Source organism: Pantherophis guttatus, chromosome 15, assembly GCF_059756535.1.
Source record: "Pantherophis guttatus breed Tessera chromosome 15, ASM5975653v1, whole genome shotgun sequence".
NCBI lineage: Eukaryota > Metazoa > Chordata > Lepidosauria > Squamata > Colubridae > Pantherophis > Pantherophis guttatus.
The window spans coordinates 18,555,413-18,579,546 of record NC_142077.1 but is presented as its reverse complement, the minus strand read 5'-3'; the positions used below and the strand labels follow the sequence as shown (position 1 = coordinate 18,579,546).

The 24,134-nt window shown below is 42.3% G+C and overlaps 1 protein-coding gene and 1 long non-coding RNA gene across 2 annotated transcripts; both read left to right on the top strand.

Annotated features, from left to right (window-relative positions):
• Positions 1 to 5,120: 5,120 nt before the first annotated feature.
• Positions 5,121 to 6,609, top strand: LOC148112041 (uncharacterized). The gene is made up of 3 exons (XR_015729939.1): positions 5,121 to 5,196; positions 5,641 to 5,929; positions 6,421 to 6,609. It is a non-coding gene; the product is annotated as an uncharacterized LOC148112041 (long non-coding RNA).
• Positions 6,610 to 6,693: 84 nt separating this feature from the next.
• LOC148112040 (vomeronasal type-2 receptor 26-like) lies at positions 6,694 to 23,671 on the top strand. The gene is made up of 4 exons (XM_087878856.1): positions 6,694 to 7,215; positions 19,059 to 19,185; positions 19,907 to 20,541; positions 23,546 to 23,671. The coding sequence occupies exons 1-4, from the start codon at positions 6,733 to 6,735 to the stop codon at positions 23,669 to 23,671; spliced, it is 1,371 nt and encodes a 456-aa protein (XP_087734982.1). The 5' UTR covers positions 6,694 to 6,732.
• The last annotated feature ends 463 nt before the right edge of the window (positions 23,672 to 24,134 follow it).

Genomic DNA, 24,134 nt, shown 5'->3' with positions numbered 1-24,134 from the left:
AAATTTTCATGGACTTGAGCTGACCCTGGACACTTCCACAGTATTCTACTTATGGTCGTATTTCCCATCCCTAAAAGATTTCAGATTGCAGGATCCAATCTGGGTCGATCACCGGGATCAGAGTTTCTGAGTTTCCTTCCGAGGGTTAACTCATCCTCAGGGAACGTCTCTCTACCAGAATCTCTGCTCTGGCCTCTCCCATTCATAGTATTTATGTGGTGCCTGGTTGCATGTGGCTTTTCATTGGTTGATTCGGGTGTTGATGGCCAACTATTAAGTCGTTGGCTGCTGATTCCTTAGTTCCTAAGTACCTGATAAATTGGTGGTAAATCAGCACTCCTGTTGACTGACAAAGCGCCCATTTCCCAGGCTTCAATCATTTCCCTGGCTATTTTTGTACTTACTCCACCAACAATCTTAGTTGCTGCGGAATTGAATGCATGTTCTCATTCATTGCAAAGTGAGGCTACCATTAAGTTCAGGTCTCCTCATCTGACTGCTTCCTTGGTGTACTTGCAATTTTGGTGGTTAGCTTCCTCCCTGTCTCTCCTACATGTCACGGGCAATCCATGCAGCGGATCCGGTAGATTAATTAGAAGTGTCTCCCAGCTGCAAGCAGACTTTGCAATGCATGACTTGTCCTCACATGGTAGCCTCTAGATCAATGGTTCTCAACCTGTGGGTCGGGACCCCTTTGGGGGTCAAACGACCCTTTCACAGGGGTCGCCTAAGACCATCAGAAAACACATATTTTCAATGGTTTTAGGAATAATTTTATTGTTGGAGGTCACCACAACATGAGGAACTATATTAAAGGGTCGTAGCATTAGGAAGGTTGAGAGCTACTGCTCTAGATGGTGTGTGATGCCCACTTGCAGATCTCGGAAGCTGCGTGTCAACTCTGAAGCGAGCCTGGCTGAAGCCATCTTTTGCTGCCTCATAGTTGCCACGAACTCTGAAAGGGGGAAGGGAAGGGGAAGTAGATCGACTGACTGCAGTCAAAACAAAAAGTTTTCTTGTGGGAACCAAGGTCATTCTAACCGGTGGCAGTTGAAGGAGGGGAGGAGTGACCAAGCAGCCTGCCAGCTACTTACATTGGACAATGTGACTGGTGGCATCTGGGGAGGGAAACATTTGTTCCTTTAATTAGGCAAAAATCCCCAGCAACATTTAGAGTTGGTTTTCACTGGCTGTGCCGAAAGGATGTATCCAATAAACATGTTCTTTGAGGAAGCTACCTGCCTTGAATTTCTGCTTTTGGCAGATGAATTACTCGGAATGCTGACATTAAAGTGTCCTGGCAGGAAGGACCACAACTACCGTAGAACAGAGTCCCCAGCAGTTTATCTGTGACTTTCGCTCCCATGCTTTTCTCCAGCCTCTCTTCTCCCAGACGAAGCTCAGGATCCCAAACGGAGAAGTTGCTTCTCCCCATAATTGTCACTCTCTGTGTTTTTGAGATCTCTTCTGCTCAGTCTCTTAGTTTGATAAGGTCTCAACATACACAAGGACTTGATGGAGCATCAGGAAAGAATATCACGCAGCATTTCTCATAATTAGCCATGCTATGCTTACAGCTTTTTTTATTATCATATCTGTTTCTTTACATCACCTGCCATATTCCAGGTGGCCAGCAGGTGGCAGGCCATTTCCATTCCATAAGACTTTTAAAGCAAAGGGTTTCATTTACCTTGATGGGCTTTGCACCCCGTTTTGCCTCCAGTGAGATAAGAGGGTTCAGAGCCCAACTCCATCTCCCGTTTCCCCCTTCTGTACCCCCATTCCTTTTACTTACCTTAAACTTAAAGCCTGCCACATTCCAAGTGGCCACGAGAGGGCAGGCTATTATTGCTATGCAGGTTCCCATAGGCTTTTAAAAATGGAGCCCCCTCTCCCCCCCTTGAGAAAACGATCTGTCTCAAGCTCCTGTACATCCTTTTGGCTCAGGCAGTGGAACTTCCCGCCGGTTCCCCCTCTCCGCGAAGGGATCGCAGAAAGGCTGCCTAGCCCAGAATGGGGCTGCCTCCAACTTCAGAATTGGGAGGATCCAGAAAGAACAGGGGGACCAATGGGAATTCTCCCTTCTTGAGAGTCATCGGTCTCCGGGCAGACTTTCCCTTGACTTCACCCAATGCAGGAGAGAGTTCCATGCGGTTCCTCAGGCCAAAATCCCCTCTCCCACTTTCTCCGCTTCTCTCTCCCCTCCTTCAGGTGAAGCCCCCAAGGACTCTGCCCGGAGACCGATGACGCTCAAGCAGGGAGAATTCCCATTGGTGCTGCCACTGGTTCTGGCCCTTCCAACCCCCAAAGTCCGAGATCAACGCTTCCTCCCCACAATGCAGAACCGGGGATTCCTCCTCTGGGGCTGGAAGCAGTGGTGAAATTCATTTTTTTTTACTACCGGTTCTGTGGGCGTGGGTCGGTGGGCGTGGTATGGCTCGGTGGGCGCAGCAGGGGAAGGATACTGCAAAATCTCCATTCCCACCCCACTCCTGGGGAAAGGATACTGCAAAATCCCCATTCCCTCCCCACTCTGGGGCCAGGCAGAGGTGGACTTTGCCGGTTCTCCAAACTGCTCAAAATTCCCATTTCACCCCTGTCTGGAAGCCTCTGACCCAGACGCCCATTTCATTTCCCAGAGGAAGAGGCTGCCGAAGGAAGAGTTCCTGCACTGGATCCCAAGGGGGGAGGGGAAGCCCCACAGCTAGTGAGGACTTGGGGGTCACAGACACCCCCCAATCCAAAAGGAAGCTAAATCAGGAAGAGGCGGAGAGGATCTGCAGGGATCCCTCCTACCGTCTCCCCAGGCTCACCCCACTTTCCCGGGGAAATCCTCCGCTCGGCTCTCTCGGGAAAGGCGCAGCTTCACTTTATGGGAGAAAAAACACGATTTCCTTCCTTGAAACTCGCATCTCTCTTGCTTGGAATGACTGTACGACCCGGCTCCTTCCAATTCTCCGCCCCTCAACCCCAAATGTGAAGGAACCGCCCCCCCCATCATCTCTCATAGGAAGAGGAAGACTGCCTCTTCCTATGGAAGCTCAGCTAAGCTAGAGGACTGAGCAAGACTCACTGATGCAACTCTTGCTCAGCCTCCAGTTTGATTCCCTTTGTGTTGAGATGCTGGGGGGGCGGGTTGTGTGTGTGTTGCTGTTGTTGTGGAAACATCCCTCTGTCAGCTCCCTATGTTTTTGCTGCTCAGGTCCAGACCTGAGCAGCAGTCTCGTTTGATGGTATTTAAGGGCAGAGAAAGGGGAGAAATTCTCTGCCTGGGTTTTTAAATGCAGACACCATTTCTAATAGCTTAATGGGGCTTTTTCAAGGCTTGTGATTGGTTGAGGCCCTGTGTGGTCCCAGAGTATCAATTACAGGGATTTGCCTGCAGTTCCTCAGTTCCAGTTTTAAGTCAATAGATGCTGTTGTATTATAAATGCTGGTCTGTTTCTTGCCTACTGAAGTCCATTATAGAATAAAAACTCTCATAAATTGGCTCTGCTTCGACTCCATGACTGCCATGACTGAGTCACGGCATCTCCATTCTGTCTATTGTATAGTTATCTGCTTGTCTTTTCCCCTTGTTTTAAAAAGTTCCTGTTTATCGCCTCTTTCCTCTTTCTCTCTTCAAAGATAATCCATTCCCATTTGAAAAAGAAAGATTTTCAAAGTTTTGTAGCTTTCCAAAAAAAACACCCGATCATTCCAAATTGGTAATAGCAATGATTCATTAATGGGTCTTTTCCTTCTGTAAAGTATTTTACTAAATCTTCTTGCCCCGATAGTCTATAGCCGCTAATTAAGGCTAGGGGCACACTTGTAAATATCCATTATTTAAGCGCTGTTCCCACCTGGGTTGGGTCTCTCTTACCCGGCTTCTGAACACTTCGCTCTTTCTCTTCCTTCTTCCTCCAGCACGATGCTTCTCCAGTTGGCCCCGGCTTCAAGGCATCCGCCACGGCTGCCATTCCCTCACCACTGACTCAGAGGGCTGCCTCCGGCCCCGAGGAACCTGCCCGTTCCTCTCGGCCATCCAAGGGGTCCCTCTCTTTCCCCCTGTCTCTACAGGACAGGGTCAATCCACAGACCTGTCGGCGGTGGCTCGACAGTCGGGGTTTTTGCGGGGTTCGTGAGAGCCCCGCCATTTCCCCAACTGAATCGCCGTGGCATCAACCGGAAATCCTTGTCTGTCTGTGTGTTTTTTCAACTATGCAAAGTTCTGATAACTACTTTTTCATTAAAGTTTAATCTCTTCATCTCTTTTCACTTGTTTTTTTTCTAGTTAGGTTTTTTTTTTTTTTTTACTAAAGTTCTTGGAGTCTGGCCACACTATTGTATCAGCCCTTTTGTGCGATACCCTTGAGCATTAGCTTTCAAAATAAAGTAAATTTTGGTTCCAACTCAGCTGGCAGCTATTTCAGATCTGTGGAAGGCTCCAGCATTAACTGGCCCCTGGAGTTTTGTCTTTCATCACTATGCAAACAAATATCAGATTTATTTGTTTCTTCAGCCGCAGGTGTTGTATATTCCCTCTGGGGCCAATTTGAAGCATGGATCCCAAACCTCTCAATTCTAGATGATGGATTTAATTCTATCTCTGCCCCTGTTATTATGAATCACATGGGGATTATTTCCCTTTCATTTCCCTCCAGAGAATTTCCCAACAATCTCCAAGTCCAAGAACTACTTGAATTATCCAGGGATTCCTCCTGAGAGGGAGAATTATGATAAAAGTTTCAGCTCTGCTCTTTGGCTGAATCCTCCAGGAGAGACTTTGGGCACAGAAATATGGAGTTTTGGGACAGGCAGAGTCTGTGCTCTTGAATGTATGTCTCTCTCCTTTCCAGGTGAAGCTGAGTGTTTCTCTGTGTTTGAAGAAGGAAAGCAACTGGATGTTCCACCTTGTGAGAGTCCTTTGATTCTTCTAAATCTTCTTTAGAAATAGGAAAGAGATTGACTGATTGATCCATGAATTATGGACCTCCTGCTTCTGCCTCTGATGCTGCTTTTGTCCCATTCAGTCTCTGGGAAGCTGAGAATGAAATGCCAGCTGAGTTTGGAGAACCAGAATGGAAAACAACCACAGAGCTACTACAGACCAGGAGACCATCTCATTGGTATATTCACCAGTGGAAGGGAAAGATTACATACAAAGTTGCTTTTCAACGTAGCTCCTTCTGTTCAGTTTGTTTTCCGTGATCCGTAAGTCACTCAGGGTGATGGAGTTGCACTCCCTCCATTCTAACACTCTCCTTCTTTTCTGTTTTTTTTTTTCTTCATTTATTCCTATATTGGGGAATATGTCCAATTTCCTGAATGATTTTGATTTCCATGCCTTCTCTCTTTGGTCCGATTTTGTGAAAGAGACTCAAAAAGGGGTCTGAAAAAATGCTGAAAGGCCTGCAGATTATTTTCCTCCCTCAGTTCAATCCTTAATTTATCACTTGAATAATGGATTTTATTTAAAGTAGTGGTGGAATCAGTTGTAGTTGCCGTACCTCAGCCCATTCCCATATTTGTGTAATTGATCTTTGCTTTTGGATCAATGTTGGTTTAAGGCTCAGTAGGCTTGTGGAGGATTATATATATTATATATAACAAAAGTATTTGTTGTGGCTGTTGATTATAATAACTTTTTTTCAATAGGACTTCTTACGAATTTTTTTCTTGCTTACTATTCATTTTCAACATTCAACTGGCCAACAAGAATTCCCATCTCTTGCACAATCTCACACTTGGCTACAACATCCATAACAACTATGGGAGCACTTTCCACACTTCAGATGCCTTGCTGGACATGCTCTCCACTGGAGAAGCCAATGTCCCCAACTACAGCTGTGGAAGGAAGGAGAACCTCCTGGCTCTTCTTGATGGAGAGAAGAGAGAGATCTCCATCCAAACGTCAACATTAAGAGGCACCTACAAAGTCCCGCAGGTTTGTGTGTGTGTTTCTCCTTCTGGTAAAGTGAGGGGTGGGTGGTGGTGGATGAGCAATAGATGCAATCATGTCTTCTCTGTGGAATTCAAGAGCTGCTTTTCTCCATATTAGCAAAAATCTCAATATTTTACCCCATTATGTTCATGTTGAGATTAATCAACTGTGGGAGGCCCAGTTTTCCCCCATGTTCTTACATCAATCTGATGTTTGGGGCTTCAGAGAGAAACCACCAGCAGAACCAACCCAATCTCAGCCTCTGAGGAGGATCTTGGGGTGGGTAAAAGGACTCCAGCTGCTGCCCTCAGAGCTGATTTGGGAATTTACACAGTTTCTGCTTTGTCTACAAATAGAAAATATGGGCATTGGCATAAAATTTAATCTATGGAAACTGACAGACTCATGAGAACCAGGTTGGATTTATTAAAATCTAATATTTTGGACTTGATCTGATCAGAAATGTAACACAGCATTCTTCATTGCTTTTTCAGATCAGTCATGACATTGCTTCAGAGGCTCTGAGTGATAAAAGTCAATTCCCCTTTTTCCACCATATTCTCCCCAAAGAAGGATTCCAGTACCCAGCAATTGTCCACCTGCTCCTCCATTTCAGATGGACCCTGATTGGTCTCTTTGCTTCTGACACAGAGAAGGGAGAGAATTTCATGAGGATTGTTACTCCTGTGCTTGTCAGGAATGGAATTTGTGTGGTTATATCACAACGTTTCTCAACAACTGGATACACAGCATACCTCAGGGATTCCCTCTCTAAGTGGAGACAAATCAACGTCTTTGTTCACTTCATGGAAATGGATTCCATTTGGGGCAGAATTCTTCCTTTCCATTTAACATTTATGCGTCTGCCAGGACCCATTGAAGGGAAAGTCTGGATCCTCACAAATTTGATAGGGTATAAAATGAACAAACGCAGACTTCTCAAATACATCCATAGTATTTGGAACTTTGGTTATCTGGCAAAAGAAAGGCCAAAAGATTCTGCCTTTGAACCCCGTTTCTTTGTGGAAGGAAAGTTTCAAGATTATTATTTCCGCTGTTCTCTTTCAAAGAACGTCTTTTCTGTCAAAGGACGCAGAAGATGCACCCAGAAAGCCCCACTGGAGTCCCAGGAGAAAAGGAACAAGATGTGGGGCCCAAATTACTACCATCATTACAGTATGATGAAGACTCTGGCCCAGGCCTTAAATGCCGCTTATTCCTCCAGATTGAGGAGGGGAAGGAAGGGGGGAGAAAAGACTTTGGGGTCTCCAACGCTGCAGCCGTGGCAGGTATGGGTTTTGTTTTTTTTTTTATTTGATTTATATGCCGCCCTTCTCCAGAGACTCAGGGCGGCTTACAATGCGTTAAGCAATACCCTTCATACTTTTTGTATATTTATACAAAGTCAGCTTATTGCCCCCACAAACTGGGTCCTCATTTAACCTACCTTAGAAAGGATGGAAGGCTGAGTCAACCTTGAGCCTTGGAGAGATTCGAACCTACAGAAATTGCAGGCAGCTGTGTTAATAACAGGGTGCATTAAACCACTGTACTACCAAGGCTCCTATCGGGTTCCGATATGGATCCATTAATCTTAGATCCTTTGAAGGAGGAATCTAGAAGAGAAGGAGGGGAACCATCTCAACAGATCTGTCCAATTCAATTACTCAGGGAATAATAGTTCCAAAGAGTAGATAACATGGCATTTTTATATTACACACTTATTTGAAAATGCTGTATTCTTTCTTAAATGAATTCCTGTATTTGTGGGTTTGTGATGAGGATGGTGGAATTTCCCCTTTGTTCCGTCCCCACTGCAGGTGGGTCTGTGTGCAGCTCAACAGGCAGCTAAACCCCCCTATTCTCCTCCAGTGAAAGGGAGCCTGGGGTGGATCTGGGTGTTTCATTGGGAGAAAAGGGCACGGAGAAACTGAGGAGATGCAAAGAGTGAGAATCAAATATAAATAGGAGATAGGCAGCATTAACTATCAGCCAACAAAGAAGCAGCTGGAACCTCTCCAGCGATGCTCCGTGTGAGGGACGGAGGCCTCCGGATGACCAGGTGTCTCGGTCAAACCGGCTGCTTCCGTCTCCTCCAAAGGCTGAGAGAAAAGGGAGTCTGGCTTCAGACCATACAGTTAGGCTTATCTGCCCCCGGCCACTAGGTGGGGCTACAGCAACAACTGCACAATAGTTACGTTGTGGCATGACAACCTTTATAAATTTGAAGGAGACCCTGAGACCATCTAGCTGAACCCCTCCTCTCTATAGGAATCCCAGTTAAAGCTTCTCTGACTGATGGCTGCTCAGTCTTTGCATTCTGACAATCCATGAAGAGGAGACTGAACTTCTCTGCTTTACTGGCTCAGCTCTAAAACAGCAAATTCTCCTCCAGGCTTGGTGCCTGCAAGGGGACCTGGTCCTTGAGTTGGGGTCTCCCCAAACCAGAACGTTCACTTCCTGAGATTCTTATGGCTGCATTTGCCTTCTTTCCGTGAACATCTCCCTGCTGACTCAGATTCTGTTTCCAGTTACTGTATTTTTTGGAGTATAAGATGCACCTTTTTCCCCCCTAAGAGGGGGTGAAAATTTAGGTGCATCTTATACACCAAATGTAGCCCTGCTGACCCACTGGCCCCCACCCTTTGGCCTCTGCCTCCTTGCAAGCAAATAGCAAGAAAAAATAGCTCCTTTCAGCTTCAGCACAGCCTAATTAGCACAAGTTGATTGGATCAGCCTCCCAATACTTAGCTCATTTGCTCTCAGCTGTTTTGTGCAGGGCTCTGCTGCTTGCTGCAAAGAGGTAAATTGCTGGAGCAGATTTTTTTTTCCTTGTGCTAATCAAGCTATGCTGAAAATGAAAATGAAAGTAAAGCAGGCTTTTTGCTGCAACGAGGCAAAATTGCTCAGAGGCAGAGGGAGATTTCTTTGTTTTCTTTTCCTCACCTCAGCTTCTTATACTCTGGTGCATCTTATATTCCGAAAAACATGGTAACTACGATTTTGAGATCATTTTCACAAACATACATTTGAAGTTTGGTGTCCCTCATCTTTCTTCGAGTCCATCATTCATGTTCTTATATGAGACTCTATTGTTAGTCAAGTCCTAGTTGCTAAAAATCAGATATTTTTCTACTGCTTTTTAGATATGCACCCTTCTGTGTGTGCTGATGATAAATATTGTTTCTGGAAACTTGATATTCCTCTCATTAAATTTTATTTTATTCAAAAAGTTAAAATACAAACTTCCAAAAATAAAACTATTACAAAGTCAAAACAAAATTAGATGAAACATTTTTTTTAAAAAAATGTGCATTAAAAACAGATAAAACCACATACACATATATTGTTCCCCAGTTGAATACTGACAGATGTACATTTCTCCCCCTTGAAAAATAGGCCCACAATTATAAATTTCTACCGATATATTTGCAACCACTTGACTTGTCATCTGTCTGCTGTATATGAAAAATGTAGTTAACAGGCAATCAAAAAACAAAAAAAATTAAATTTCAAAACTTCAAAACTGTCTGATATTTGTTATTATATTTAACTCTTAGACAATTTGCAGGGGCTTCTAATGAACCACAAACCACCACAATCATTATCTCTGATCCATCCTGAATCTGTTCACGATTCAATATCTTTGTTTGATTCTTAATAATAATTCATTTCCTTAAAACTTCAATTAGGATCTTTCCCAGCAACTGTTTTTCATTCCCCAAAGTCACAGGACCTCCTGTAAATTGAAACACGATGACTCTTAAGATTTGTTTTCCAGTTAAATATGACAAGTTCATTCCCCAATCTCCCTCAATCTTCTTGAAAGAATCCATTTCTTCAGTCATCCGTTCTGCCCACTTTGAGTCTTCGGGGTCCATGGCCTCTCCAGCCATCTCCAAGCAGCCTGCCTTCAAACCAGACTCCTTCTTCAGGGATGCCAGCAGCAAATTCAGTTCCAGTCCATCCATCCAATCCATCTTATTCAACAATCGTTGCTTGCTTGTGATTATCGCCTTTAAGTTGATTTAAAACCATTGTTATTTTATCAAACTTTTTAAATTAAGTTTCAAATAAGGTTTTTAAGTAGAAAAACTTTATATAATATTTAAATTAAATGACATCAAATTATCTTACTCTAGGATCTACATCTTAGATCAAATCTTGCGTGAAGAGGATTTATCAACTTGACCATATTAATGATAAGATAGAAAAATTGATGTCCAATAGCAAAAAGTTATCCCTAACCTTCAGTCCCTGGCCCATTAATTAATGTAAATAGAGGTTCCCCCTATGCTCTTGTATGGAGCAGAAGTTTGGTATTTCTACTCAACCACAGTTCTAGAACAAACACAGTCCCAGCACCTGAGCTGTATTGTGGGGGTAGATCTAAGGACATCTGCTGCAGCAGTTAGAGCTGAATTGGGAATGTATACAATTCATCCACTATCCAAGATCAAAGCATTTAACCACTGGCACAAAGTCAATGAAATGGAGACTGATAGACTCCCCAAGTTATGCTTACTAGAGCAGATAAACTCACAATCACAAACCTCTTGGATCACTAAACTGATTAATTGTGGAAGTAGCTGTGGCCTTCTTGTCTCTTGCGTAACAGGAGAACGATTCAAAAAAACAGCTGCCCAAAGAATTAAGGACGTAGAAGCACAAAATGACATGGCTATTCTTAGTAAGGTGGGTAAGTTGAAATGGCTGAGCAAATACAAACCTACTTTTCAACTAGACAACTATTTAAAGTTACAACTGCCAAAACATCTTAGGGAGAGATTTACGCGAGTGAGATTCAAACAGCTGGACACAATGGTCAGATATGGGAGATGCCACTCTAGACCTTATAATGGAGGTCTCTGCATTGGCAGAGTGGCAGAGGCAGAAGACCTGGCTCACATCCTATTTGATAGCTGCCTGCATAAGAGGGTGAGAGGCAGGTACCTTGGTCCATAGACCAAAGGAAGGACCCATTGGGAATCCCATATCAAAACGACTCACCTTATCTGCAGCCAGAATTTGAAAACAACATTTAATACAGCTCAGTACTTGAGCAAAATGGCTCGGTTGAGATCGGCATTTGTGGGACTGATTGGGGTAGACTGAAGGGGTGATATTGAAATATCATTTTATCATATTTTATTTATCCATATATTATTGTATTCTATTCCAATCTCATTTTAAATTGTTTTTATCAGATTTTAGTCATAATTTGTGTTTGGAACTCTGCACTTTGATTTGGCCCATGGACTAATCAATCAAGTAAACAAACATAACCTTCAGGTGTCATAAGAAAAATTTAAAAAGATTAAAAATTATTTGAGTATCACTTTGAAGACAGTTTTTATCCACTTAGTTATCATACCATCCACCCCTCAGTTTTCTAATCACACAATTGTTTCTGAGTCTGTTACTGAAATCCAGTGATATCACCAGAGTTCCCATAATCCATTTAGGAAGTGCAATGATGGGTGAGAATGACTTTTGGGATGAGGAGAAGAGAGGCTGCCTAGGGAAAGATCAGAGAAGAGGGGAGAATCCAGGGGTGAAATTCACTTACCTTCCTTACCGGTTCACAAATGTGTGCGCACTACCACAGAGCCCTCATCAGAGCCTCCCCCAGACTCCAGGACTGGCCCATGTCCCTCCCCAACCTCCTCACTGTCCGAATCTGCTGCCAGCTCCACTGGCCTCTGGTGGGCCACAACAGCTACACGGATTCTTCCTTCGGCTTCTGTCAATCCTGTCTCCAGGCGCAGAAGTGCATTTGAGACACAACGTGGCACCTGGAGAATTGATCTGGTGAATTTGGATTGAACTACTTCTAATGATGTAAAACATGAAGCTGACGGTCTGAGCAACGTCCCATAAAGGAGCTGTGCTAGCGACTTGGGCACAAAAAGCTTAAGAGCAGCAGGGACATAGTAGCCTCCCTTTGTGCGGAAACAATGAAGAATGGTGCTGGCTGATCTTTGGCCCTGGGCAGCTGCATCTTTCTTGAACCCTTGGCCTGAATGGCCACCCCCAGGGATTTGAAGGTGCTTCCCTGCTCTATTTTGTGGCCATTTAGATACCATGAATCAAGTTTTGGCCCCATAAAAAGGAATGCCAGCCCATTTGTAGATCATGGCCTTCAATGGTTAATATTCTACTGTTACTCAACTCCATCCAATCTTTAACCCATGCTAGTCCTGCCGCTTGGTGGTAAAGTTCCCAATCCAGAAGTGCTGTTCCTCTTCTTTCCTTAGAGTCTTGGAGTAATTTTAGTTTTATTCGTGGGCGCTTTCCCTGCCAAATAAATTTAGAAATTAACTTGTTTAAGCTCGCAAAAAAGTTTTTTTCTAATTTAATTGGCGCCACCTGGAACAAATACAATTTTGGTAATACATTCATTTTGATAGTGGAAATTCTTCCCATAAATGAGATTTGTAAACTTTTCCAATTATCCAAATCTTTTTTTATCTGTGTTATTAGTTTATCATAATTATTTTCTTTTATAGAGGATATTCTTGGTTACAGCCAAATACCTAAATATTTAATTTTATTAGTCACTTGAATTTGTATACTTTTTTCCAAATCTGTCTCCTGAATTTTTGTCAGATTTTTAACTAGTAATTTTGATTTATTTCTATTTATCTTTAACCCGGCCACCTCTCCATAGTCTTCTATTTTCTTAAGGAGTTTTGGTATTACTTCTAGTGGTTCTTCTGCTATGAGTACGAGATCATCGGCAAAAGTCTGGGTCTTGTATTCTTCTCGTCTCACTTTTAATCCTTTAATTTCTTGGTCCTCCCTAATTTTTTTTAACAAGATCTCCAAAGATAAGATATACAATAGAGGGGAAAGCGGACAGCCTTGTCTGACCCCTTTTGTTATGTCAAATTGGTCAGTCATTCACAATTACCTTCGCTGTTTGTTTTGTATATATTTTCCCTATAATATTTTCCAAATTTGGCCCCAATTGCATATTCTTTAACTGTTCTTTTAGGAATTTCCAATTTAAATTATCGAATGCTTTTTGGGCATCAAGGAAAACCAGCGCAGATTGTTTCTCCGGGTGGGCTTCATAGTATTCAAGCGCGTTTATTATCACTCTCATGTTATTCCTAATATGGCGGCCTGGTAGAAATCCATTTTGGTCCAAATGTATGTAATTGTTCAATACTTTTTAAAGTCTTTCTGCTATAATTATGGTGAACACTTTGTAGTCTGTGTTTAGTAAAGATATCAGTCTATAATTCTGGATTAATTGAGGGTCAGTGTCTTCCTTAGGAATGATAGTAATTATTGCCTCCGTCCAGGTCCATGGAATTTTTGCCTTCTCTAAGGCCTCATTGTATACCTCCAACATAATCTCTCCTATTGTTTCCTGCACAGACTTATATAATTCCCCCGGAAGTCCATCAGGTCCCGGGGTTTTGTTATTTTTTAGTTTTTTCAGTGCTGTATCCAATTCCAACATAGTTATCGGTTTATTTAATACTTCTCATTGTTCATCTGTGATTGGTGGCATATCCGATCCTTGTATGTACTGTTTTATCTTTTCTACTTCTACTTCTTCTTGTTTGTATAAATCAGTATAGAACGTCTGGATGATTTCTTTTTCCCCTTTCCTGCTATAATGAATTTCCCCTTGTGAATCTCTAAGTTGGTATATCATTCTTTTATCTCTGTTCTTTTTCAGTCTATAGGCCAGCCATCTTCCTGTTTTGTTCACAAATTCGAAATAGTTCTGCTTGGCCATTTTTATTTTCTGTGCTAGTTCTTTTTCGTTCATCAAATTTAAATTGTGTTTTATTGCTTTCCACTCTTCCTTTATCTTTTTATTTTGGGGATGTTGTTGGAGTTCATGTTCTATATTTTTTAAATCTTCCTGGAATTTATTTAACTGTTGTTTTCTTTCTTTGTTCTTTCTCCCTTTGTAAACTATAATCAAGCCCCTTATATACACTTTTGCAGTGTCCCATGTATTCTGAATAGAGGTATCCTCTTTCTTGTTTATTTTAAAGAACAGATCTAATTCTTTTTCTAGCATTTCTTTAAATTGCTTAATGCATTGTAAGCCGCCCTGAGTCTCCGGAGAAGGGCGGCATATAAATCAAATTAAAAAAAAAAAAATCTACTTGTTTGCAATTTCTTTGATTCATTGTCCATCTTCTGAATCTTTTAACTCCTTTCCAATTTACCAGTATTGGGTTATGATCTGCCCAGTGATTCGCTTCTATTTCTATTTTTTCCACCCCATTTCTGATATTTGTGGTCATCCACGCCATGTCAATCCTGGACCGGGATTGGTGGGGGTGCGAGTAGAAAGTAAATTGGTTCTGGTCTTCATGGGTTTCCCTCCAAACATCTCTCGAATTTAGTTCTTTGGTCATATCGAAGAATTCTTTAGGAAGAATCTCTTTTTTTTTCTTGTTCTTTTTACCCGTTTTATCATCTTTTTTCACATCTACTATCGCATTATAATCGCCAATTAAACGAATATCTTCGTATTCCAGCTCAACTATTTTATTGTGTATGCCCTTAAAAATTCATGTTGGTTTTGATTCGGTGCATATATTACTACTAGCAGTATTTTCCTATTTTCCAATAATAATTCAATCATGACTGTTCTGCCATCTTCGTCTGCATATTTTTATTTCAAAAGGATCCAGTCTTTAACATATACCGCCACTCCCCTATTCTTTTTTGAGGCCAACAATGTATATAATTTCCCTAATTTGGAATTTTCTAAGATTTTTTGGTGTCTTTTTTTTATATGTACTTCCTGGAGACATGTCACATCTGCTCCTATTTTTTGTAGTTTTGTAAAAGTTTGGGATCTTTTTTTTTTTTTTTTTGGATACATTCAGGCCGTTAATATTTACCAAATAAAGTTTCAGGGCCTCTTCCATTATCTAATGTAGCTGTTTTTTTGTATTCCTTGTCTCCATCCGTGTTTTCGTCCTCACACCTTCTCTCTCCTCTCTTTCTTTTTCTTGTCTTGTCCTTACTTCCTTCTCTTGTATTGCTTCTAATTGAACTTCTTGGCTTCTACTTTCTATTTCCTCTTTATTGTCTTGGTCGTCTTCCTGATTAAAGTGTGAATCATAAAACTCTCTTGCTTTCTCTAGTGTATCTATTTTGTATTTTTTATCTTCCCACGTAGCCAGAATCCCTTCCGGTATTAGCCATCTGAAGGCTATTTTGTGTCTATTCAGCTGATTTGTTAGGAACTGGTATTGTTGACTCTGATTCCTGATTCTTCGGGATATTTGTTTTAGGATTATAATTTCCTTGCCTTTGTATGTCAACGTCCCTCCTCTGGATTTCATATATACCTTGTCCCTAATTGATCTTTTTGAGAATTTGACATGTACTTCTCTTGCCAACCGATGCCTTCTTATGTAGTTTGTATGGACATGGTAGATTTCGTCTAATTGTCCCTGTATATCCTGCTTGTCTTTTTCTGTTATTTCTGCTATTATCTCTGCCATTTTCTCACCAAGATCTTCATCTTTCTCTTCTGATATATTTTGGAACCGCAGAAAATATGAAGCTTTTTCCATGTCGAGAGTTGCTAAGGAGTCGGACAGTTCATTATTTATTTGAGCTGTTTTCTGTTTCATTTTCTCTACTTTCATCTCTACTGAGTCTATTTTAGCTTCTGCTTTCCTAATTCTTTGTTCCGGTTATTGATTGTTGAATGTCTCCAATTCTATCATTCATATTTTTAATATCTCCCCTAACTTCTCCAATTTCATTTTTGATTTCTCTGTGTAGTGATCTCATTTCTTCCTGGTTCTCTGCCATCTTTTCTTGTGTTTTTAGTAGCGTTTCCTGTATCATCGAAAACATGCTTTGCATAGTATTTAATGTCATTTCCATTTTTTCTTTCTCCTTTTCTTTTACTACCATACTATCTAATGTTTTTTGTTGTATTGGTGATGCTGCCACCGTTGTAGTATTTACAGCTGGTTTTTTCCCTGTTTTCGTTATAGTGGATATTGTTGACATCTTTAATGCTCGAGAGAAATTTTCCCAGGCTAACATATAATTTTTATGCGCTGATTTTCTATCCTCTGTTTCTTTAACTTCTGCAGCTAGGTTTGCTTCTATTCTTATTAACTATCACACTTTAATCACACTTTAATCCCCCAATGATCATTTACTAAACAGCCAACTTTACTAAATCAATAATTAATTAATAATTAATTAATTAATTAATATTCAATCAATTCTCACCTCTTATTTTACAATGCCAATCAAAAAATCTTAGTTAAATTTCATTCAATCCCCTTCCTATTTTTTCAGATTCTATAAAATCATAACACAATCTATATTTAAAGTTTATGACTTGAATAAATTGATATATAGATTAATAAATAAGTAAATAAGTTTTCAATTATAAATTGTAAATTCTGCAAGTTTTAAGTTGTGATGTGTATTCCTGTTATCACTTTACAATGTCTGATAATTTGCTATCTATACAATATATACAATGTGTCCAACTTATTGGCAGATAGAGAGTCTAGAAAAGTTACTCCCCCCTTTTTGATCGTACTTAACGTTTTTAGTCCAATCTTTAGTCCAATCTCTTCAGTGACTTAAATATGGCTACTCCCGCGTTCTGTTCAAAGCAACTTCTCTCCCTTTCCATCTTATCACTGCAATCTTCAATGGCACCAATAGGCAACTTAGCATTCAACAACTCACCTTGAATTTTAGAGTTCTTTTACTTTTAATTTGTCTTCTTCTTTCGTGCTTATACCACCACTGCTCGGCTGCTTTTTAGAGTCTTAGAGTCCCACGTTCTCAAAGAACAACTTAGTCACTCCACGAGGTTATACTTCCTCTCACTGCTGTTCTGACCTGGTTTATGTGCTCCTCTCCTCAATCGCCGCTGCAGGTTGGTTCATCAGATCACGCCCCTTCTCCTCCACGTTTCTCTTCATCGCGTCTCTCCTCTAAGGATTCTCCACTTCGCTCTGCCACTCGAAACCGCTTTCTCTCATTAGCTTCACTCTAGGCAGCCGCCATCGCTCCTGTTCACCCGAGGGGCGGACTTCTTCTCCAATAGATTTGAGGGGTTTGTCCCATTTCCCCTCCGACGCTAGCGCTGCGTCCAGGGGCTTTAAGACTTCCTCTCTTATTTCCCGATCTCTACGGGATCAGAAAAGCTCCTAAAGAGCTTCTATCAAAGAAAGTTGGGGTTCCAGAGACGGCAGCTGCCGTTTCCTCACCCAGCTCACGATGTCGTCACCGCCAGAAGTTGTTTATTGTATAATGTATTTTTCTTTGTTTTTGTCAATTGTGTTTTATGTGTTTTTTTTAATTTGTTAATAAAGTTTATAAATTAAAAAAAAAAAGAATGTTTTGGCCTTTTTGATCTTTGTTTTCTCATCATTTATGCCCAGTTGATTGTAATTACAGTACTGGAGAAGGGCTCGCAAGGCTCTTTTCAGGCCTTCTGGTGTCCTGGAGAGGATCACAGGGGCATCTGCATAGAGCAGGAGGGCGATGCTTCAGTCACCTATTTTTTGGGGGGGTGATTTGGTTTGTTTAGCCATTTTACCATGCCAGTTATGTAAAAGTTGAAAAGCAGGGGGGCCAAAATGCCCCCATTTAACCCCCTTTTGAGTTTTAACTGACTTCGAGAGGGACCCCTGCATATCACACCTCACCTTGAGGGATGTTTTAGTATGTAGGGCAGGTAATAGATGAAGAAGCCTGTGGTCAATTGAGGCAGCTTCCAGCTTCTCCCATAGCTTAGTCCTGGGAACCGTATCAAAGGCTGCCTTGAGATCTATGAAGCAGGCGTAGAATGATGCAGGTCTATTTGATACGTATTTTTCCATCAGTTGATGAAGAAGTAAGCACTGATCGGTAGTGCCTCTCCCCTCTCTAAACCCGGCTCCCTCTTCAGCAATCAAATTCTCCAGAGCCAGCCACTCTCCATCTGGAGGTGTTTTCCATCAGGATGACCAGGGAGAAGATTAGCCTGACAACTTTCTTCTTGATCAACCCATGCTTTCTGGGAATCAACCTCTTGTTTTCAAAGAGTTTGTGAATCATCTTTTTTTTCCTCTGTTCATTTTATTTGTCATCTGCTCTAGAATGTTCCCTATAATTGATCAGTTGTGTCAATGATATTTTCTCTATGCTTTGTCAGTATATAATAGACACATTTTTCTCAAAAGTTTTTCATTCACTTATAAAAATAATGATAATATTTGTATTCTAATTAAGCATATTTGGAGATTAGACAATTGTAAAAGGAAGATTCAATGTGGGAAAAGAAACAAAGTTTTCTGTTTTTCAAATTCCTGGATGTTCCCATTCTAGTTTCATCCCTTTCTGGAGAAGAATGAATTTTGGAATATTTCTGAGAGGAAACTGTACTTGGACCAAAATGGAGAGATAACAGCAGATCTGGCCATTCAGGCCTCCTTGGTTCTCCCCAAGGAATATCCCAAGACAGAGTCTCTGGCGTATTTTAAAAGACAGAGATTTTCTATCGACCAAGATACTCTTTCACTACTAAAGTTGCTCAATAAGGTGGGAGAAATATTGGTGTCTTTTCTCTGTTTTCCAAAGCCTGAGGTCCCATTTAAAGTGGGCAAAGCCTAGAGTCTCCAGGGTGGTTGACCTCCCATGCCAGGTGGTGTCATCTCATGGAAGTTCTTCAACAGACGGGACCTAAGTGGAGTGGCTTTGCCTTGTTTTATGGAACCCTTTCAAGATCTTACTGGTCTGAGCTATTTTTTCTTCATCACAGTTTAATTTCATATTAAAAAACCTAATAGAATAAAATTTCCTAAATCTTTTACAGTAAACTTTATTATCAGTTTTATTAAGAATATATCATCATATTTAAATCTTTTTAAAATTCCATCTCTCTAGACTACATTAAATAGAAAAGTCCTTTATTGCAGTGTTAAATTGCAAACTCAAAAGGGAGGAACTACATGAAGAACCTGCCAGTTGTTTTACCTCCTGCATCTGTTTAGAAGTAGTCAGAGGTTTCATATTTACCTCAGTGAAGACCAGAGGCTACTTGTCTCCATCCATTTGTCCCTCCATTTTCCATGGACGGAGAGTCCTAACACCTTTTCTTTTCTTTCCTTGTATTTCTGCTCAGTCCCTGCCTCAGTCCAAATGTGTGGAAAGTTGTCATCCTGGATTTGTCAAGAGGGCTCGAGAAGGAGAGCCAGTTTGCTGCTATGACTGCCTTCCTTGTCCGGAGGGGACCTTCTCCACTCAGGAAGGTGGGTCACACTGAGGAAAATGGGAGGCTTTGTGGACCTGGATCCATCCAGAACATTTTCATGAAAGTGGAAGTTAAAAGACACATTTAAGCTCAGCTGTATTTTTTAATTTTTAACCTGCACAATTTCTTAGCTAAAAGGAAGTCAATCAAGAAGACTTGGAAGGAGGGGCTGGGAAAGAGATGGGAGGAGGGGGAGGCAGACTGGGCAAGCTTTACTAACAGCAGAGGAAATATCTCTTCTGCTTTTTAGTCTGGATATGTGCTGCTAAGTTCACCTTTCTAGGAACATATGAGATCTTTGAAACTTGATGAATTGTTTCAGGTCCACCTTCTGAAAGACCTTGCAATTCATTGTTTATTGGCCTCCCTTATGGATCACTGAGAAGGTGTCACTGGGCCATAATGTGGTGCTGTGGATAGTTATGGGGGGAACTCATTACACAAATTGTCTGCCAGTCATGTAGATCAATCAATCAATCAATCAATCAATCAATCAATCAATCAGAAAAGAGCTGGAAGGAACCTTGGAGGTCTTCTAGTCCAGCCCCCTGCTCAAGCAGGAGACCTTATGCCATTTCAAAGGACTGACTGTTTAATGAAATCATTAAGAAATACTTCTTGGAAAATGCCTGTGGTATCAGGTGTTATCCAAAGAAGGTATTTTCTGTAAAATAAAAGGACAGAATATTAAAGAAATATTGCTTTTTTTGCTTTCTTAGATACTGAAAAATGCACCAAGTGTCCAGATGATAAATATCCAAATGAGGCCAGAGTCCAATGCACCCCCAAAGTTATAACCTTCCTGTCTTATGAAGAACTTCTGGGCATTATCCTGGTTTCTTTTGCCCTTCTCTTGTTCCTAAACTCAGGCCTTGTTTTAATCATCTTTATTAAATACCGAGAAACTCCCATTGTCAAAGCCAACAACCGGGACCTCTCCTACATCCTCCTGGTCTCCCTCCTGCTTTGCTTCTTGTCTCCTCTTCTCTACATTGGTCAACCAAGGAAAGCCACCTGCCTTCTCCGACAAACGGTCTTCAGCATCATCTTCTCAGTTGCCGTTTCTTCTCTCTTGGCCAAAACCATCACGGTGGTGCTGGCCTTCCTGGCCACAAAACCAGGAAACCGAGTGAAGAGATGGTTGGGGAAGAGCTTGGCCAACTCCATCATCTTCTCTTGTTCTGCAGTCCAAATTATCATCTGCTCTATCTGGCTGGGAGTTTCTCCCCCCTTCCCTGACTCTGACCTCCACTCCCAGCCTGGAGAGATCATCCTGCAATGCAACGAAGGGGCCGTTGTCATGTTCTACGTCACCCTCAGCTACATGGGCTTCCTGGCTGCCATCTGCTTCACGGTGGCTTTCCTGGCCAGGAACCTGCCTGGGGCCTTCAACGAAGCCAAGCTGATCACCTTCAGCATGCTGGTCTTCTGCAGTGTCTGGGTGACTTTTGTGCCCACCTACCTGAGCACCAAAGGGAAATTCATGGTGGCTGTGCAGGTCTTCTCCATCCTGGCCTCCAGTGCTGGTCTGCTGGGCTGCATCTTCATCCCCAAGTGCTACATTATCCTTCTGAGGCCAGACCTCAACACAAAGGAGCAGCTCACAGGCAGAACAAATGTAAAAACATGAGATATAACATCGTTATGATATTGGAAGAATTGTTAACGGTTCTTTTATTAGAAAGGAGATATTCTTTCCATTTAGATAGTATGCAGGAGTCAAAGAAAATCATATATCTATGTTTCAAATTTGGAAATTATTGAATTCTTCACAAAGGAGCAGCTTACAGCCGGAAGAAATGTGTAAATGTGAGACTGAGGAATTTCAACTTTTAACATTTTCCACAGTCCAAACATAGAAAATGGTCCAAGCTCTTCTTCATGCATGAGTGGGCCAACTCTTTTTCTTGAAATAAATAAAGGGTGTGTGGAAGATTGTGAGGAGACAAATTTCTTGGAGAAATGGAAGAATGTTAGCAAGACAGAACTATAGAAGGAACGTATGGAGCAACATTGATGCCCTCATTTCTCAGTACATTTCACCCAAACTGCTTTGGCAACGCAACTGAGATGTTTCTTTTTGTTTACACAATAACTCTTTCTTGAGGGTAGCAACAATACAAGGCCAGGGAGGTAACTTGAGTCTCCCTAATTCTGAGTATTCATGCTCATTGTCAGAGCGGCAATCAGCCCCGTTACCTTCCTGGGGTAATTGCCTGAGTTAGAGGTGAATCGTGGCATTTTCCTTGTGTATACTTTAAAAAAAATAAACCAAAGGTATATTTTCTAAGAAAAACTCATATTTATTTGTAAAGAAATAAGAACATCTCACTATCTAAATTAGGTTACATCTTGGAAGCTTTCCCGACTACCTCTCTTGGCTGGATAACATAGAAAAGTTTTTAGAGAAGAAGAAAGGAATGTAGACATGCACAGTAGTTACTGATAAGAGTTTTGGCAAACTACGGTAAGTCTGAAAGTCCAAAAATAAGAGCTCATCTGGTAAATACAAAAACGCAGTGACACTCACATTATCTATTAAATGAAATATGCATATGTATGATTGTCCTTTTCTCCTCCTTTCCTGGAATGTATAAATATGAGTGCATAATTATTTTAAATCTATTTTTAACTGTAACTTTATGTATAAATGTTTTTATTTTGGCTGTTCACCGCCCTGAGTCCGAAAGGAGAAGGGCGGTATAGAAGTTTGAATAATAAATAAATAAATAAATAAATCCTTTTGTCTGTAAGATTTCCTCCCATTATTTTCTGGGGAGAAATTCCTCCAGTGGACACTGAATAAATAACAACTGCAGTGAGCCTGGATTATTGGTTTTTTGGCTCCTCTGTTTATTCCACAGAAACTGGTGTCAGGAGTGGGATTCACAATCTTCCATCTGCCACCAGGGACAACAGATGGGGCAGCCCTATAGGGTGAGGGTTGTGAGATTGATCCCATCCCACTGCCACATAAAGGCACCGTATGGGAGTGTGTGGGAGGCCACAGTCTGTGTCCAAGTGATGATAAAAATAACTCTTCCTCCTTCTGAGAAGAGAAATTCCTTTATCTGCACAAGACCGTGACAGATTCCATGCAAACAGTTTTTATTTTTGTTAGACTTTTTCCAGGTTTTATTATTTTTTCAAATAACTAAAGGAGGTGAACATCTCCAACTCTTCTTCCTCTTCCTCTTTTCCCCACAACAATCACCCTGTGAGGTGGGCTTGTCTGAAAGAGAGGGTCTGTCCAGAGGTCAGCAAACAGGCTTTCAGGGCTAAGGCAGGACTTGAACTCAGGATCTCTTGCTTCCTAGCCTGTTGTCTTAACCATTGTCAATGTTAAGGCAGGGCGGATTTTGGGCAAAGGCCCTGCTGGTCCCCACTGCCGCCTCGTCTTCCAGCAGCAGCCCTGAGTCCACCCACCACCACCCGGGTCTTTCTGGGGTAGAGCAGCCCCATCCGAGAGCAAAGGAGAGAAACTCCTGGACACAGAGAGCCCCTCCCCCATCACAGCCCCTCCCTCTTGCCAGGGTTCAGTAAGACTCACTGCCTGTAGGGGGCAGCATAGAGTCTGGCCCTGAAGTCCTAGCTGGGCCCTGGGAATTGAAATCGGGGCCTCCTGGTGATTGGCTCAAAGCCCCCAGCTACCTTTGATGCCTAAGGCGGGACTAGAACTCAGAGTCACTTACTATTGGCTCAAAGTCATTAAAGGGCCCCCATCTTTTCTTGATAGCAAGATAGGTTGGCCACTGCCTTCTTCTCAACCTACCCCTGGCATTTCCTGGAGGTCTCCCAGCCCTGCTTAAGCTTTTCCAAATCAGACTGCTGCTCCATCCTACAGCTAGTCCTCCACTTACGACCAGAATTGGGACCAGAAATGCCATTGCTAAGCTAGGCGGTGGCTAGATGAAGTTTCTCTGAATTTTACCATGTTTATTGCCACAGTTGTTAAGCGAATCACTAGGGTTGTTGAGTGAATCCTGCAGTCACGAAACAAACGGCGTTTCGCCCACTGACTTTACTTGTCTGTGTTGATTGCCAGGCACCCAAATAGCGACTATGTGTCCAAGGGAAAGTTGCATTAGTCGTAAGTGCGAGGACCCATCATAGACGGCTTTTTTTTAATGGCCGTGGAACTTGGAACTGTCGCAAAATGAATGGCTATAAATCGAGGACTTCCTGTAGGGACTGTTTGGGACTGTACAAAATTGGATCCCATGTTTCTTTAGGCACCTTCTCACAAGGCCTTTTCAAATGAATCACATCTGATCTTTTAGGCCTATTTCCCTTTCACCTCCCCTTCATCATCTGGGCATGAAGAGGAAAACCTGGATCCCCTGGATCTCTAATACCAGATTCCAGATCCAAGGGACAACATTCCCAATCTGGGCTCCACCCCCACAGAAGGGGCAGAATCCGGGGCTCCCCGACCTCCCCAGGCGACCGACGGTTCCCCCTTCAGAAGGAGCCGATCCGGCTGAAGCGAATTGGGGGCTCCAAGCCCCTTCCGGATTGGCTCATCCATGAATAAGCTCCGCCCCCAGGTGAAGGCTGCTGGCTGGTGGATATTCAGAGCCTTGGCTTGTGATGTCAGAGGCTCCTCCTGAGCTCATTGGCTGGAGCTCACCATGGCAACCGCCAGCATCCTTGGGGAGTCTGGACCACATCATGGAGGCTCTGCTCAACATCCCTGGAAAGTGGCTGGATTGGGTGGCAGCACTGGGGGCATCGCAGGGTCTCCCTCGCCTGGGCTCCTCAGGAGGGAGAGACCCTCCCCTTTAAGGCAGAATTAAGGGGGGGAGATGAGTGAAATGGGGTTCAACCAAACACGACAGACGTGCTGATACCTGCCGTGTCTGCAGCCTCCATACCTGTCACCAAACTCCTCATCCACCATGTCGAAGGTCCTTGTCTCGGGAAAGGGGCTGGGGCCGGGCGGCTGGG

What these genes read in the sequence shown, in the direction of transcription:
- LOC148112040 (XM_087878856.1), top strand. Translation starts at nt 6,733, where the DNA reads ATGGAAATGGATTCCATTTGGGGCAGAATTCTTCCTTTCCATTTAACA. An exon ending in CAACGCTGCAGCCGTGGCAG is followed by an intron (nt 7,216 to 19,058) that starts GTATGGGTTTTG and finishes ATTTCTGCTCAG; the next exon opens with TCCCTGCCTCAGTCCAAATG. An exon ending in GACCTTCTCCACTCAGGAAG is followed by an intron (nt 19,186 to 19,906) that starts GTGGGTCACACT and finishes TTGCTTTCTTAG; the next exon opens with ATACTGAAAAATGCACCAAG.